Source organism: Protomyctophum parallelum, assembly GCF_964188405.1.
Source record: "Protomyctophum parallelum genome assembly, chromosome: 9".
Lineage (NCBI taxonomy): Eukaryota > Metazoa > Chordata > Actinopteri > Myctophiformes > Myctophidae > Protomyctophum > Protomyctophum parallelum.
Genome location: NC_139706.1, coordinates 25,718,557 through 25,735,703, shown reverse-complemented (window position 1 = coordinate 25,735,703; position 17,147 = coordinate 25,718,557). Strand labels below are relative to the sequence as shown.

General features: G+C 44.5%; 1 protein-coding gene across 2 annotated transcripts; it reads left to right on the top strand.

Annotated features, from left to right (window-relative positions):
* Positions 1 to 246: 246 nt before the first annotated feature.
* wdr81 (WD repeat domain 81) lies at positions 247 to 16,837 on the top strand. Of its 2 annotated transcripts, none has more exons than XM_083773568.1 (12): positions 247 to 455; positions 1,275 to 1,741; positions 2,148 to 5,698; positions 5,794 to 5,901; positions 6,567 to 6,766; positions 6,998 to 7,179; positions 8,682 to 8,847; positions 9,010 to 9,178; positions 9,317 to 10,144; positions 10,823 to 10,968; positions 12,846 to 13,028; positions 14,998 to 16,837. In XM_083773568.1, the coding sequence occupies exons 2-12, from the start codon at positions 1,383 to 1,385 to the stop codon at positions 15,322 to 15,324; spliced, it is 6,219 nt and encodes a 2,072-aa protein (XP_083629694.1). In that variant the 5' UTR covers positions 247 to 455; positions 1,275 to 1,382; the 3' UTR covers positions 15,325 to 16,837. The 2 variants fall into 2 exon arrangements, with proteins under 2 accessions (XP_083629694.1, XP_083629695.1); XM_083773569.1 differs by having other exon boundaries at positions 247 to 473.
* The last annotated feature ends 310 nt before the right edge of the window (positions 16,838 to 17,147 follow it).

The following is a 17,147-nucleotide window of genomic DNA, read 5'->3' as shown; positions in this document are numbered from 1 at the left end:
CCATGACGCAAGAAGAAGGCACGCAGCGGCACTATACAACTTAGCCATAGACTGTAAAAAAAAAAGATTCAAGCTCACAACTCCTCGCATCAGCGACGCGTTCTGAGCTTGTAGATCTGCTATTTTCGGCACGCTACACCGTCGTGCGATGAAGTAGAAACAGGCGTCACAGCGGTCACATGAGCTGGGTGCTGACGGCGACGGCGTGTCACGTGAGTCCTCGTTTCAACAACATGGCTCCAAGTAGAACGGAACATAACATCATCGGCTGACTTGCCTCCCTGCCCCCCTTCTGCCGTTGTTGACAACCCGCTGGACAAAATGGAGAAAGTACATGTTGTCCATTAGCGTCTATTCATCAGTTCGCCAAGTTAATTATGTTCCAAACTCACCATGCATGAGAGCGGCTGTTAGCTTAGCTGTCACACTGCCAGTTAACAGCAAGCGGTCAAGAGGTGAGCTATCATAACAATGTAGGTTCCGTTAGTTAGTATATGTTTAGTACATTATTTTCATTGGTCGTTAATACTTGTATCTGTAAATTGGTTGTACTTTGTATCTGTATCTAACCACTGCAACGGTAAAGTCATGAAAAAAATGAAAAAAACTTGTCATTCCCATCTCAAATTTGAAGTTTGTTATGAAGCGCAAGTTGGCTAATGTTAGCCTCTGTTGGTTTGGCTAAAGTTACTTCCTCAGTGGAAAACCGAAATCTTGTGTAACCCAAATCTTGATCACCATGTTAGTTTCATAGTGAATGGCAACAAAAGCTATACGACGTCATGCTTTATGTCTTTATGTAGCTACAGGTGCAGTCATATTTTATGAAAGTTGAAAGTTCACTCGTAACTAACATCTAAATCTAAAATAGCCATCCAAACGTAGAGGAGCTAAGTTATACTATAACAGGGGGGGGGGGGGGGGAGCGTTTCACTTTCTACTTTGTGGTTTTATGTTTCCAGATAAAAGCCAACACGTCTGGTATACATTATGAGAGTAGATGAAAGTGGTGGTGGGCGCCAAGGCAAGGCAGTCATGTGAGCCTTAGCCATGGGCTAACTCTAACATACTAAAGGACAAGCAGTCATGTGCATTAAATAACATCACACAGCTCATTCATTCCAGTAACATGACTAAGTAGTCTTCTGCAGGAAATTATTAACCTCTTGTTAACTCTTAAATTCAGACTTCACTGCTTAAATGGTTTTAAAACTTTCAACGAAAAGTTTAATTATACTGCTTGCTTATTTAAAAGTTTTCCAACATTGTTTCAGCTGCATCTGTCTACTGCCATGGAGGTGTAAAAGTCATCTTCAGTAGCAGACCACTGGGGGGAAGCAGCTGGGCAGTGTGTGGTTCTAATTGTGCACTGAAAACTCACGATGGAGTGGCTAATGCTGGCAGTAGAGAAGGACTTGGGTATTGACCGGAGGCAGCTTGGTCCAGGTCCCCGTTCCCAGGAGGTTGTTGCCCTGGTGCCCTCTCGCTGGGTGATAAATCTGAGGGACAGGAGGGTCATGCGCTGTCCTCGCTTTGATGGCATCAGCGACAGTGAAATTCGCATCTACCTTCAACGTTCCCAGACGAAGTTGCCCCCCGGCTGGACACGAGTGTGCATCCAAGGTGTTAGGAAAAGCAAGCTGAGCTTCAGGTTGGCCAGAGACCCGTGCTACCAGGGAGAAGCTTCATCACAGCATTCCTTCATAAACACCATGCATTCTGTATCGCAGCATAACATCAGGTACTGTTCATATTTCATACAGGTCAATAATTTGCTAGCGCGATTATGCACCTGACATCTAGAGTGGTAAAGGGAAATCCTTGGGGTACTACTTTTTAAAAATCACACCCGTGTGAAGTGAGGGGCGCTCTTCTTATCTTATCTTATCTTGAACATGATGATGTAAAACAAACATTGAGAAAAAACAAACATTAAACCTGTATAAAAATGTCTCATGTTCACAAATATAATCACGATTGTCTTATATTCTAGTAACACATATTTACATTTTGAGTAAGGATTTCATTATGTCATATAAACAGTTGATTCTAATGTGGGAATTCCACTTTGATAAGCTGGAATGAATAGCATTCCAAAGGCAAAGTATGTAAACCATTGCTTGATTTGCGTTTACCTTCTTTTTCAGGAATCTCTGGCGTGAAGCACATTACAACCGTGTGCAGCCATATGCGGGGGCCACTGAACAGATGCAGGCTGCCGCTATTGATGCCATGCGTCAGGCGCTGCAGAAGCTTTTCAATTTACCGTTCATCTCCACCGACAGAGTGTCACCATCCCTTTCTCCTGCTAGGGAGAAGGAGAGAGACAGCCCTTACCAATCCTCCTTTTACAAAGACTTCCAAACTAAACTCTGTCCCAACGTTGTCCCTGCGGAGTGTCTTCTGGAGTCTGCTGAGCTGCTCTATGTGGTTCTACCTTACACTCAGTATTCACTCCATGACATTGTCTCCTACAGCCCAGCTAAGCTTGCCAACAGCCACGCCAAAGTGCTGTTCATCCTCTATCAGTTACTAATAGCCTTGAAGGCATTTCAAGCTGCAGGGCTGTCTGCTGGAGAGCTCTCCCTGCAGGACATAGCAGTGGATGAGCAGCTCTGCAGCCGTCTTAGGCTCAGCCTGCACCACTACGAAGAACTGGGAGCAGTAATGGAGGCAGATGGCTATGTTGCGGGCAGACACGCGCCAAAAAGCATTCTGGTGAGGGGCAGTCCATGTACGAGCACTGACAACAAAAGCCTTTGCAAAGTCTGCTTTAATGAGCTCAAGGCTTTGGTCTTAGATTGGGTCCATGGTCGAGTCAGTAACTTTCGCTACCTGATGGAACTGAACAGGTTAGCGGGGAGACGAGAAGGGGACCCTAACTACAACCCAGTCCTTCCCTGGGTAGTTGACTTCACTGTGCCATTCGGAAGGTTCCGTGACCTCAGGAGGTCCAAGTTCAGGCTTAACAAAGGAGACAAGCAGCTTGACTTCACCTATGAGATGACCAAAGAGGCTCTGGCAGCTGCAGGGGCAAATGGGGTCGGAGTAGGTGGAGACTTGTCTGGTTCAGTAGGTGGTGGCGGTGTTGGGCAGTCTGATCACCTCCATGTTCCTCATCATATATCAGATGTGCTCTCAGACATCACCTACTATGTCTACAAGGCCCGACAGACACCCAAGTCAGTACTGTGTAGCCACGTGAGGTCTCAGTGGGAACCTAATGAATACCCTGCTTCTATGGAGCGTATGCAGAGCTGGACACCTGATGAGTGCATTCCAGAGTTCTACACAGATCCTTCCATATTCCGCTCCATCCACCCTGACATGCCAGACCTGGATGTGCCACCATGGTGTAAGTCTTATGAGGATTTTATAGAGATGCACAGGCGGCTTCTAGAGAGCAGAGAAGTCTCCCAGTATTTGCATCACTGGATTGACCTCACCTTTGGCTATAAACTATTAGGTAAAGAAGCTGTCAAGGCCAAGAATGTGTGCCTCCATCTAGTGGACAACCACACCCATATTAGTAGCTATGGGGTGGTTCAACTGTTTGACCAGCCCCACCCAGCACGCCTTGCTCCATATCAGTATGCGCCACCCGAACCTCCTCTCTTAGGTGTTGCTGCTCTCAATGTGCCTTCTCTTCAAATCCCTCCTCTCCGCACCATGAGTGACACTGTGGACAGAATTGTGCCAGAGTCCACAGGGTGTGAATCCAGTGGCTGGACCATGGTAGACAGAGACGAGGAGCTTGAGCAAGGTATGGAAGCTTTGGACTCATTAGCTTCTACTGGTGTATCCAGCTCTGCTCCCTCTTCTGTTCCACTGCCAAACAGCATAGCCGGAGGGAAGACAGGAGAACACCCAGCAACTATCCTGTCCCAGTCCTCAAGTCCGTTTGCTAGTGAGGGTACTGGCAGCCTGGGATCTGGCTTGCGTAGTGCCATATCACAGAGAAGTGGTGCAATCAGTAAAAAGCACGGAGAAGGGAGTGTATCTGCCACCAACTCAGAAGACTTCAAGATCACCTTGCCAGAAGGATTCAGCCCATTACAGCCATTGGAAGAGCTGGAGAAACTGAATAACTTTCTAGTGAAGTGTCTGTATACTGAGGTATGGAATCCCTCAGAGTCAAATAAGGAGAAGGCACGGGGAATGATACAGCCACACTCCCTTCCCTCTTTTGCAGAGCTCTACCAAAGGGACATGCAGGCATTCGGTGTTCTTATTGCTGAGATATTCTTCTCTTCCAAGCTGCGAAGTTTGAAACCAGGTACTCCTCTAAGAGAGCGTTACCAGGCTGTGATGAAGCTCTGCTCTGTCAGCCTCCGGGATGTGCCGCTGTCTTTGCATCATGCTCTCGACACTCTGCTTCGAATACAGAAGCACTCTGCAAAAACACAGACTGAACAAACAGATTTCCCTCATCTGCTTCTTTTCAAATACGACGCCATCTACGAGGGCCTCCCTCCTCCAAACCCCCATCAGTTACTGGATCCTTATATTACCCCCTTTCCCTTCCCTACATATTTCCCATCACTTCATCACTTCATCTTTTCTTACCATGCTAAGATGGAGACTACCTGCAACCTCCAAGGAAGAGATGTGGTCTTTCACCTTTGGCAGCAGCTGGAGACACTGTTGCAGGGAAAGATCACTGCTGAGGGTCTGGAGATCCTCTTACCCTTTGTGCTGACCCTCATGTTGGAAGAGCCCACTGCTGTCTATGCTGCCTGGTACCTGTTTGAGCCAATCTCTAAAGTACTGGGCCCCAGGAATGCCAACAAGTACTTGTTGAAGCCCCTGGTTAGCGCCTATGAAAACCCCCGCTGCCTGCGAGGCCGCTTCTATCTCTACACGGACTGCTTTGTCCTGCAGCTCATTGTAAGGCTTGGCCTGCAGGCCTTCCTGTCCAGTCTCCTCCCACACGTGCTACAGGTCATCACCGGCTTTGAAAGCTGCATCTCAGGCACAGGAGGAGAGGGCTGCAAAGGACTGAGGGGTGGGACATGCAACCTTGGAGAGGAGGAAGAAGAGGACTTCCAGTGTGGTGACGGGCGGTCGTCTTCTGGCTCTGTCAGCGGTAAAGCGGGAGGTGGCAGCGGAGGAAGTGGTGGAGTCGGGGCGGTGGCAGACACAGGGCTGGTCGACTACTCTTCCGGCATCAGCCTCAATGACCAGGTGTTCCTTGCCGAAGGGGAGGACTTCCAAAATGACTTCTACGTCAACAGTGGTGCAGGGGTTGCGGCTGGTAAGCCGCAGAACCAGAACTCGACTACCAGGGATCAGGACCAGGAGTCACTGAGTGTTGGGAAGCTCAGCGACAAGAGCAGTACCAGTGAGCTCTCCATAGGAGACGGAGACTCGACGCGCGATCGGGCCAGTCTGAAGTCAGCTGACAGCAGCCAGGACCTCAAACAGGCCAGTGAAGGAGAGGACGGCGGAGATCTGGAAGAAGAGGATATGACAGAAAATAACGGAGGTAAAGAGGGAATGACAGACCACAGCGTGCCCAGGCAGGAGCTCACTCTCTCTGCTTGCTCAGAGGACTCCGATGCCACAATAGCCACTCTGGAGGGTGAGTTTGCGAATGGGATGGCACTTGAAGAGACTGAGAAAGACATGGTGGGGGAAGAGGATGAAGAACATGATCCACTAGAAGACTCTGGGGAGAAAGAGCAAAAGATTCTTCTTGGTGAGTGATGGACATCACATGATGTTTTTTATGTTACTTCTCTACTGCTGTGTAATGTATAATGTGTCTACTCTGTATGCTGTTTCTCCACACAGACACAGTCTGTAAGACAGTTAGGTGGCTGTCAGCAAAGTTGGGACCAACGGTCACTTCTCGGTATGTGGCCAGAAATCTGCTCAGACTGCTCACAACTTGCTATATCGGTGAGTAACCAGTTGATACAGAATACAATAGTACCTCTGTTGCCTCCAAGATAAGGCCATCACACATTTAGCACTCACCATAGCGCCGACACTTTACATAGATTGTGCATTACATTCACCCATTCACGCACACATTCATACACCGATGGCGGCAGAAACCATGCAAGGCACCAACCAGCACATCAGGAGCAATTAGGGGTTCAGAGTCTTGCTCAAGGACGCTTCGACACTAACTCTGGAGGAGCCCGGGTTCGAACTGGCAACCTTGCGGTTACCATCCGACCACTCTACCCCTGAGCCACCGCCGCCGTCACAATCATCCCTTACATCGTCACTTTGAACTTGTACTATCTGGACAAAGATACAGAACTTTAAAATGGCAAAAAGTTTGTTTTAGAAGTTTTTTGTAGGACGTTTGGGTTTGGTTGTACTGGGGTCTGGGGACTTAATTTGTCTTGGTGTTATGTTATGTGCTATATGGGTAATGGGGTATGTGTTCTTCTGTTAACAAAACTGAAGATTAATATACCTGACGGGACAATAAAGACATTATTATTAAATGTACTGTAACATTTTAAATATAATAGTTTTCCAATGGTTGTTTATTTGGAAATAGTTATTTGCAGTTTTAACTGTAATGTCCCTTTTTCTGTCCTCATCACTAGGACCTGAGAAGCACCAGTTTGTGGCCTCCGTTTCTGATGAGAGCAGTCTGGAAAGTGTTGGGATGGGTAGTGTGTATGAGAAGAAGCCAGTGGTAGGAGACCAGACTGCAGGGCCTGTATTGGACTGTCTCCTGTATATAGCACACCTTTATGGAGAGCCTGTACTCACATACCAGTACCTGCCCTACATTGGCTATCTGGTAAAAAAAAAAAAACTTCATTCACTGTTATAGACCATTAAATATATAATAATATATGTATGTGTATGAATGGACCATTGTAAAGCGCTTTGAGTAGGCACGTAGTGCATAGGAAAGTACTATATATAATGTAAGTTAATGAACAGAAATGGCATTTTATTGGGTTATTTATTGTATGAAGTATATTCCTAGGTTTCTGATGAATACATTGTACTGTATATACTTTCCCAGGTGTCTCCCCCATCATCTCAGCGTCTAAACACACGCAAGGAGGCAGGTTTGCTGGGGGCTGTGGTGCTCACTCAGAAGATCATTGTCTTTCTATCTGACACCACGCTCATGGACATGCTAATGAAGATTAACCAGGATGTGCTGCTCCCACTATTGGATCTGCTTACCTCACCACAAATGGGGTAAACACAGTCACATGCACTCTGACGGACGCATATGCAAGAACTATGAATGCAAATCATGATATAGTCTTAAGTCAACACAAGGTTAACCTGGAGTTGTACATAGTTTGCCAAATAACCACTGCCTACTGATATCTCTGGGGAAATCTATATCAAATCTATGGGATAGAACCTCCCGCTGCTGAGAAGTATAATGTTTACCTTTTTCCTACAGATCTCTGTAGTTCCCACAGCTTGCTCCAAATTTAACTTTGTACTGAATCCCGATACGGATCAGGAACACACCTCCATGCGCGATTGCACGTCCATGCCTTAATTAAGTTACAAATTGAACATTAAGGTCTGTTCCAGAGACTACCTTTAAATTGTTGATATGATGGTAAGAAAAAGGTATGGCTATTCATCATTAGACTGGGCTATGTATGGGCTACAACAGTGGTTCTCAAACCAGAGTCCTTTTGTAACCTCTTCAAGGAACCCTGACAGTCCCCGGACTTCACTTTCTCTGCTTTACCAATCAATCCTGATACTGTGAAGGACCGCTCTAAAGTCTTTGCATTAGTTCTGCGATTCTGTTAATTTCTGAATTGTTCCACAGCCCATTTATTTAATTTATAAGTTAGGCTATCGTCTGGCTACATGAGACTACTACATTGTACCACATGGTTGGATTGAGTTTTATATCTAATATATGATGTTTTGTGGCCTTGTGTTGTGGACTTGACTATTGACACTAGTGTTGACTATTGAGTCATGTTGGAGTTACTTATTGTGTATGTATACATACACCTGTCCTACACCAATAGACGGCGTCATTCCAATTGTTTTACAATCGCTTCATGGCTCAACTAAGTAATAAAGAGTACATCAAGAGTAAGACATAGTTGTCAAACCAACATCTAACCAGGTATGACATATACCAGGGGTCCTCAACTAGAAATGATGAAGGTCCACAAATATTTTTTTGAATAAGACCGAGGTCCGGTCCCATGCGCGGCGTCCATCGGAGAGCGGGGCTCTATGCCCGTTTAGTATGGTCAAGCCAAGCTTATACAAATCAGATCGCCTTCCACCCAACCAATAATGGGGTGCAGAGTGCAGGCCCGGAGTGGAACTCCAAATCAGGCCGGGAGTTATACGCCCTGGCAGGCCACACTGTGCGCGCGCATAGCGCGCGCCAGAATTTTGGGGTCCTTGGGGGACATTTTGGGGGCCTTTGCAGCAATTTCACATGAGAATTGTACCATCTGATGTTATTTATATTATTAACTTTTTTTTTGGGTGGTCCGCAAAGAGGTGGTCCGCGGTCCGGTCCGCCAGTTGAGTACCCCTGACATATACAGTATGCTGCTTATGCATTTGTCTGTATACAGCATTTCAGTCATAGTTTTAAATCAAAATGTCCACTTCTAGACTGTAATACCCTGTGGTAGAATGGGGAATATGTGTTGAACCCGTCACTTGTTATTGTCTAGCTGCCTGACTGTACTTATCTTATCCAGCTTCCCCAGCGGAGTGCAGATGCGCACTGCAGTGTGTCTCAAGACGCTTAGTCTGATGGCGCTAATCTGTCTGCGCATTGGCCGGGAGATGGTACAGCAGCACATGGCTGATACCCTGCGCCGGTTCTTCACCGTCTTCTCCCTGCTGCACTGTCTGCAGTCACAGGTACACAATGCATATTCTAAGTGGCAGGTATCTGCGTCAGTCTGTTAGCCCAAGCATTTAGAGATTTCTGCATAATGGAATATTGATTCAAGATACTGGTCATCTGAGCTTGGAATGGTAAAATATCAACTGATGACTGAATATAGCTTTCTTCTACTTCAGATGGAGGATGCTCCCCGTAGAGTGGTGGGAGAAATGACTGTGGTGGACGTGCACACTCCTGAGGAGTTCAATGTTCAAACATATGAGTTGGCCGTGTTGGAGGAACTACAGACTGTTTTTAACCCTGAGATGGCCCATGCTTCCTACATCCCCTTCTACTGTCTCATAGGTAAGAACCATCATCCTCTGTCAGCATCCTAATTGGCAGATAAACATACAGTGAATACCCTCTGCTAAACTCTATTGCATTTACTTTTTTTGTTTTGCCTCATTGATTCATACGGCTGTTGTGCTGTGTCTTCTGTAGGCGACGCAGCAATTCGTAAACTGGTTCCTAACCATGAGCTTGTCTGGCGATTGGCCCAGTCCTACCATGACAGTGTTAGCGCAGACACGCCAGATGCTGCCAACACGGCAGGAACCAGGATGGATGTACCCATGGGCCTGTCCCCAGCCCTCAGCAGACGTGTGGGGCGCAGCCCCTTTCCTGCTCCCTCCACTCCCCTAGTATCAGACTCCCTTCCCGAGTCGGGCACCTTTGGAAGCCAGATGGTAGGGAACAGAATACAGGTGTCCCGGGACAGTGATGTCTGCGGTAGCCCTAACCTGGGCACGATTGACTCTTGGGGGCGCTCCCACCCCAGCCACACTGCCCCCACCATTTCATCTGCCTCCACATTCACGGCTTCATCCACAGCTCCAGTGTTCTCTACCTTCTCTTCATCCTGGGTGACAGGCCCAACTCCAGAAGACAGTGCCCTGAAGCAGGAGCTGCCTCGCTGCAGTCGTTCCCTGCAAGGCAACTGGCTCGCCTACTGGCAGTATGAAATCGGCCTGAACCAGCAGGACCCACATTTCCACTTCCACCAGATTCGGTTGCAGAGCTTCCTGGGTCATTCAGGCACTGCCAAGTGTTTAGCACCCTTGGCAGGAGAAGACTACTTCCTGTCCGGCAGTAAAGACAAGACGGTGAAGCTGTGGCCTCTCTACAACCATGGGGATGGAACGCGGGAGGTGGAGCCCAGGTTGACTTACACTGACCATCGAAAGTCTGTGTTCTACGTTGGACAGCTCGAGGCGTCCCAGGAGGTGGTGAGCTGCGACGGAACTGTGCATTTGTGGGACCAGTACACAGGTGAGGGAGAGACTGCTAACTAGCACAACTGTACAGCCTAGAGTTGATTAGATTAAGTTTTAATGTTTTTTATTCATTCGGCCCCAATCTTTTAGTTTATGATGGGTGCAATTTTTGAGTGTTTGTGTGAACGCAAACATTACCTAAAAACACAAACAGACAAAAGTGAGGACTCTAATTGTGATTGACCGGGATGAGATGATGTATGATGATAAGAGCGCCCCTCACTTAAAACACAGTGAATAGGAATAATTTAAAAAAGTTAACTATATACACAGAGGACACCACCAGTATGAATCATAGTTAATTGGATGGTTAAGGTAATACAAACAACTGAACCAACATTCCATCTTCAAGAAGCCCGAGGACTGCAACACTGGTCTCCATTTTAAAGAATTTCACCAGGCTGCCAGGCAGCTCAAATGTAAAATACCCACCAGCTCCCTCAACCATGATTTGAATGCAGAGACCCATTTCCATAAATGCCACATCTCAAAATGCATCTCTTGGCAATTATGCTGCCATATACAAGCTCTGTGGGTGCTGGGGACCAGTCTCTCGTAGCAGAGTGCCCAAAGTCTCTGCATCTGGAGGTTGATTTGATTGTTCGCTTGATGAATAACTGTTCATTGATAGTCTGTTGCATGTAATCACATTCCTTTCTGCTCTTGTACACAGGCAAACAGATCCGCTCATATGAAGCCCTGGATGGGAAGAATCCCATTACAGCAGTAACCACAATGCCAGCTCCACAGTCCAGTGTTGTCTTTGGCAGTGCAGATTCTGTTCTCCGCTTCATTGACCCTCGCAAACCAGGACTGCAGGTAAAGGATTTATTTGGGAAATGTAAGCTGTAAGCTTGAGGCGTCTTCCATAATTCTAAGCTGTAGGGTTCTACGCTGTCACTGTGGGCTAGATTTATCACATGTTCTTTCTAAAAGAAGAAAATTAAGAGTTTTGATTTAAAGGGGCACCCATGCATGTTTTTAACTGAGTATTCATTAGATAGACATGTTTATTGTGTCAGGTAAATCAAATTCTCCTATTTACTTGGCTGCAATAATTTCAACTACAGTACATTTTTACCACTTGTGTGTAGTATTACTAGGCAAAACACAATTCCCCCAACATATTGTCATGATCATGTACAAGTCCCACATTCAACATCTCAGTAAGGCCTGGGCTATACGTCTCTAGGTTTTTATAAAACGGATATTTTCGTACTCCGTTGTCGTATGGGCAGGGGCCCATACGACAAAGATATCTGTGTCCACACATACAACCCAAAACGATAATTTTTGACTCCAACAAGCATGCCAGGCCAGTAGGTGGCGATAAGAAATATGTAACGCAATAGAAAAATTTTCTGAGCATGCGCGGTGAGCTGGTTTCCCAATAAATCCCCCCACGTAACCCGGTAGTACTAAAAACAAAACAAACAAGGCATGCAGACAGGACTCCGTCTAGTGAGCAACTTTGGAACTCACCTTCTAATATATAGGCTATAGGTTTGTGTTTATATTAGATGGCGCTAGCTTCCATCGAGTTTGTTGTCGTTTCTATGGTAACCTCACGTTCACCCCGGAAGTTGTTAGTTTTTCAATCCATGAACTGATGCGCATGCTCAGTGTTAAAAGCAACAACGAACATGCGCGACTAGGGAGGTGACGTCATCCTTCCTCAAAAACTCCGTTTCGCATGACTACACAGCTCCACCATCCGGATCTTTTCGAAAATCTCCACTTATTTATCCGTTGCCAAAAACCTCCGTTTGAGTGGCCGAAAACGCCGTTTGCGTCTGGCTGAAAGGCCCAAACGCACATAGAACTGTGCGTTTGAAAAAACACCCAGAGTCGTATAGCCCAGGCCTAAGTCACAGTCGAGTCATTAAGCAATTGTCCTTGGTGGCCTGGTGGGAGACGTTTTGTATTTAGTAAGCTTGCATAGCAATTCATGGGCTTGATTTGACAGACTATGCTAATCTAATCTATCCAAATATAGATATATATTAATCTAACAAACGTACTTGTGTATGTGAAATGTATTAGTTCTGGTATTGTTGATGCGCCTGCCATAAAATCACAATTGGAATAAAAATACCTGTCTCTGCCAAGCATGGCAGAAAGGATTGTGAATATGTTTTTCATTGATATTGGCATAAAGTTTGTAGTACAAAAAAATTTGAGGGACTGTACATTGTGTTGATTAGATGCTTATTTGATGATTAGTGTATTAGTACAGGAAAACCAGATTAAATTGGAAGAACTGCTAGGAAAAGGACATTTAATGATCTAGATTCTAGATCACCACCATTAGCCTTTTCATGTCGCGCACACCCTAGAAGGAGCTCACGCACCACAAGGGGTGCATGCACCACAGTTTGGGAAGAATGGGAGAATGGGAGAATCAACATAGTTGGCTAAACTAAATAATACAAAAAAGAGCACCGGTTCTCCTTGGCTAAAAGTTCACAATTGAACCGTATGGTATACTATCAAATCTATCTAATTTTGCCAAGTGTAGTTATAATATATGCCCATGGTATTATGATTTAACCCATTAAACCCGGGAAAGCATTTGTCATTTTAGATTTCTGCGTTGCCTATTAAAACATTTGCAGATATACAAGCTTCACTTCAAGCTTTGTACATTTGTTATTTTATGAAATGACACAAGGTTCTCGCCCTTCCTGTGTTTGCAGCACGAGTTTCGCCTGGCTTACAACAATGCAAGTGCTGGGCTGATTCGCTACCTGGCAGTGAGCCCTGGAGGTCGTACGGTGGCTGCAGGTTTCTCCTCCGGTTTCATTGTCCTGCTAGATGCACGCACAGGCCTGGTTCTGAAGGGCTGGCCAGCTCACGAGGGAGATATCCTGCAAATGAAGGTCTGACTCATTGCTGTGTATGTGTGTGTGTGTACGTGTGCGTGCGTTTGTGTGCACGTGCATGCGTGTTCCATTTTCATAGAAGCAGTCAGTAGAGCATATCAGGGCTCTGTAATCCTCTGTATTGTCATCCATGCCATTGCAAGGGTGACAACATGGTTCCTTGGGGCGGTGTTGCATCGCGCTTATTTGCGATGCATCCTACCAAAACATACCAAAACCTATAACGTTCATATCATTGGATATTAGTTATCATTATTATATTAACGCGTTGACTGCTTTATAAATCAATCTTTAACTCCCGTTCCTTGCTGATGTTTTTCACCAAACTTTGAAGAATCACTGCGTCGCAACCGTACCTCCATTTCATTCAAATCCGCCTGAAAATAATCCCATCATTTGTGTTTTAGTTGAAAAATCCACCACCGCAGCGATCCCTAACAACAAAGGCAATCATAGGCAATGCATTGAGCTCAATTTCCCAGAAGCCTTAGCAAGCCAGTGTGACTGATTCTTTTCCGGTCACGTCATCCGAATGTATCACCTATCCCACTCTGTCCAAGGAAAACCCTGTCTTAAAAGTTATCAAAACAGCATTTTGTTTTGTATTATATATTTTTTAAAGAATGGTTTTGGTCATACAAGATTTCCACCTGACAGCAATATATGGTTCTGTATCAGTCAGTTTGAGCAGATTCCATTCAAATTGGCTACTATGACTGCCTATGAATTCCACAGGCCTGGGTATACAACCTGGCCTGGCGGGGATATGCGGGCCGTCCGCTCAGCAGCTGAACACAATTAATTAACGTAACGAGTGAGTTGTCTGCGCACCAAAAACGGCTTGAACAATTAATGTCAAACTGTCGTTATTCTGTCATGATTGTAACAGCAGAAAACTTCCCCTTGGCTTAGATCAATGTTATGGATCAGGATGTAGCCCCGATACGTTCCCTCAGTCCCGAATGAGCGTAGGGACTGAGGGAACGTATCGAGGCCAGAGTGTAGAGTAGGAGAGTAGTGGCACGCTTTGATCTTTTTTTTTTTTTTGGTTGAAGGGTCAAGTACCCCCTTTGACCCCTCGTGGCGCCGGCCTGGCTGGAAATAAGCGGACTTGGCAACCCTGGTTAATGCTGGCTTTAATACGACATTGAGGGGGCAGAGGTTTATGCATGGCGGCATGTGAGCCGCCATTGGACTGGCCCCATGAAGCTCTGTCTTACTCTACTAGGTGGTGAACTGTGTACATTTCCATGCTATTCTTTGACCAGCTTGCAGCTGGTAAAAATAATCATACATTTTATAGAAATTAACTTGACCTCGATAGATACACATATTAATTACACATAAAAGACTTGCATAAAAGCCCTTCCGCCATTATTACTGTTTCTGGTCTGCTGAACAGTCTCATTTTTCAGGGAGGCAGATTATGTGGACATTTCAATCATTCATTTGATAAACAGCTGTTGAAATTTTGTGTTTTAAGTGGTTTTAATTTGGCACCCCAAAACAATTGATAGAGCAGATATAAATGCAGAGTAGATTGGTCAAAGTTGTACCCAGTAGAAACGTCAACAGCACAAGAGCTGAGCAAACTTTATTTAACCCCAAATAATGGGGTCAAGGATTGTGTCATTGGTTTTAAAGGCAGAGGTTTAGACAAATATGGACATAAGTTACTCAATAGAAGAAGGGGAAAAATGCTCTTTATATAGCAAAGCCTGGCCCAGACATTATTTTGTTTGCAACGTTCCCAGTTGCCAGTGTTCAGCATTAATCATAACATTTTGAAAACCTAGTGAAATGGAAACTGCTCTGTTATTGTGCTCCAATTTAAAAGGCCATGTAATAATTTACAAAATAATCAAACAAATGGTCTACACAGAGGTATACACATACCTGTAGATTTTGCCATTTTAAGACACCAATGGTGTGTGAGGTCCTTCCTGATTTTTGTTTTGTTTTTCAGGCTGCAGAGGGAAACCTGGTCATCAGCTCTTCAACTGACTACACACTAACTGTGTGGAAAGATGTCGAACACAAGCCTTACCGTGTGTACAAGTCACCCTCTGACCACATCCATGCCTTTGACCTCTATGGCCCAGAGATTGTGGCCGGAACAGTGGCCAACAAGATAGGGGTGTACTCAATGATTGATATCTCGGCTAACCCTGCGAGCAGCACCAAGCTGAGCTCAGAAAACTTCCGTGGCACCCTCACCAGCCTAGCAGTGCTGCCCACCAAGAGACTGTTGCTCCTGGGCTCTGAGAATGGTGCCATCAGGTTATTAGCTTAGGCTAGCACAATGGCTCTCGGCTTCGACAATTTACTGCTGACCTTAAACAGTGTCATGTTCATGACGGCTGGTTGCTGAGCTGCCTGTCAGTGAGATATTGATGCGCTTTCCACTGATGAGGCAAGGGGCCAAACCCTCTTTAACATTTTTTTTATTATGCAGCGCTAGAGCTGTAGTTGAATGAGCATCATGCCTAGCTAATCTTATTGCTCTGGCTATAGACATTGACCAAAATAGTGAACACTATATTGAGATTTACTTGTACAGCAAATCATGTAACTTTTTTTTAAAGCATTTTGCATATTGTAGATACTATAATATGGAAAATACAGTCTTATCTAGGCAAGGTCAATTATGTCTGACAAGGTCAATTATCTCCAGAAGAATCAAAATAACTGCTCAGGAAGGTGGAACCAATCATGGTTCTAATGTAGTGTTTACACTTTCCAAATAGACGCATACAACACCAAAAAAAGAAAAACGCTAATGCAGTCACTTCATGATTCAGTTGCCCTTGACACTAGTACATTCAATGCACTGACTAAACTATGCAGTATTTCTAGATTAAAACATTTTTGTGTGTGTTTGTTTGCATTACTGTTTAATTAGCACTATTTCAAGGTAAATTGTTTATTAATGAACAATAAAACAGCTTGTCCATGTGATAGTCTTGTCAGAGCTGACATGCTTCATGACTTTGGATACTTATGTGAATAGAGAGGCACAACCTTCATAGTACTGCACAATTATAACCTGAATTGTAATATTTTTTACTTATTCAGAATAAGATTCTATGTTTTTACCACTCTAATTACTTGAAATTCCTTTTGCAGAGTCTTATTCCTTTTGTAGTCTGAGCTGTATTATAATTAATTTGAATCTCATAGCCCGATGCTCTTTTAATTGGGTATGCCAGTGGTTACACAATCAAGCATTGGAACAGACAATGCAAAGACACAACGGACTTTTCTGTACCTTTATGTAATCACATGATATAGTCACAATACATGATATACTAGATGATGACTAAATCTGTATGATGCAGAAAATAACAAAAATACAGAGTCATTTAAATGTGATTTCACTAGGATCTTATTTATGTATTGTCAGTACATATTGTAAGAAACGTAAACCATATTAAAATGTATCGCAATGTTTTACATAAACAGGATTGCCAGACCACTATAACTGTTGCCAATAATTCAGTAATGAACAAAGTTGTCTCTGCTCTTGTTTCATCTTTATTGTAATATACAGAAATGTTATGAATATTACCTCATTTTAATTATTTGCCTTAAGGTTAAACAGCTCTGGCATGTATACCCAGTTTTTAACGTTTTCTGTGGCTTTTATAAACTCAAAGGTGTATTTGGCCAACAAGATTTTCAAAATAATTCAGTAACTCATCGCATCTTGATAATCCATGATCCAATATCATATCCACAATTTAATGATGAAAAAATACATGAAAATGCTTATTTATTAACTGGTTTAATAAAATACTACATTCACATGGTTTGTGTATACGTATGTTCCAACTTTTGTACTACATAAAACCTCCAAACATAGTTGGAGTGCTAAGGCCCCATTTCACTGGCAGCCAAATCCAACCTGAATCAGATCTGTTCCACATCTAGATTGGACTGATTTGTATAAATAAATCTAAACGCATTTAGAGGTGGTTTCAAATCTGATTTCAGGACATCTGTCTCAGTCTGAAGGCAGTAACCTGATCTAACCACCAATCTAGATGTGGCACAAATCAGATTTTGGCTGCCAGTGTAAATGGCGCCGAAGTGAACAAACTCACACTCTGTCACACG

Bases quoted from the DNA above. Each gene is read 5' to 3' on its own strand.
- wdr81 (XM_083773568.1), top strand. From the start codon at position 1,383: ATGGAGTGGCTAATGCTGGCAGTAGAGAAGGACTTGGGTATTGACCGG. The intron at 5,902-6,566 runs GTGAGTAACCAG...CCTCATCACTAG, and splicing joins GCTCACAACTTGCTATATCG to GACCTGAGAAGCACCAGTTT. The intron at 10,145-10,822 runs GTGAGGGAGAGA...TCTTGTACACAG, and splicing joins TTTGTGGGACCAGTACACAG to GCAAACAGATCCGCTCATAT.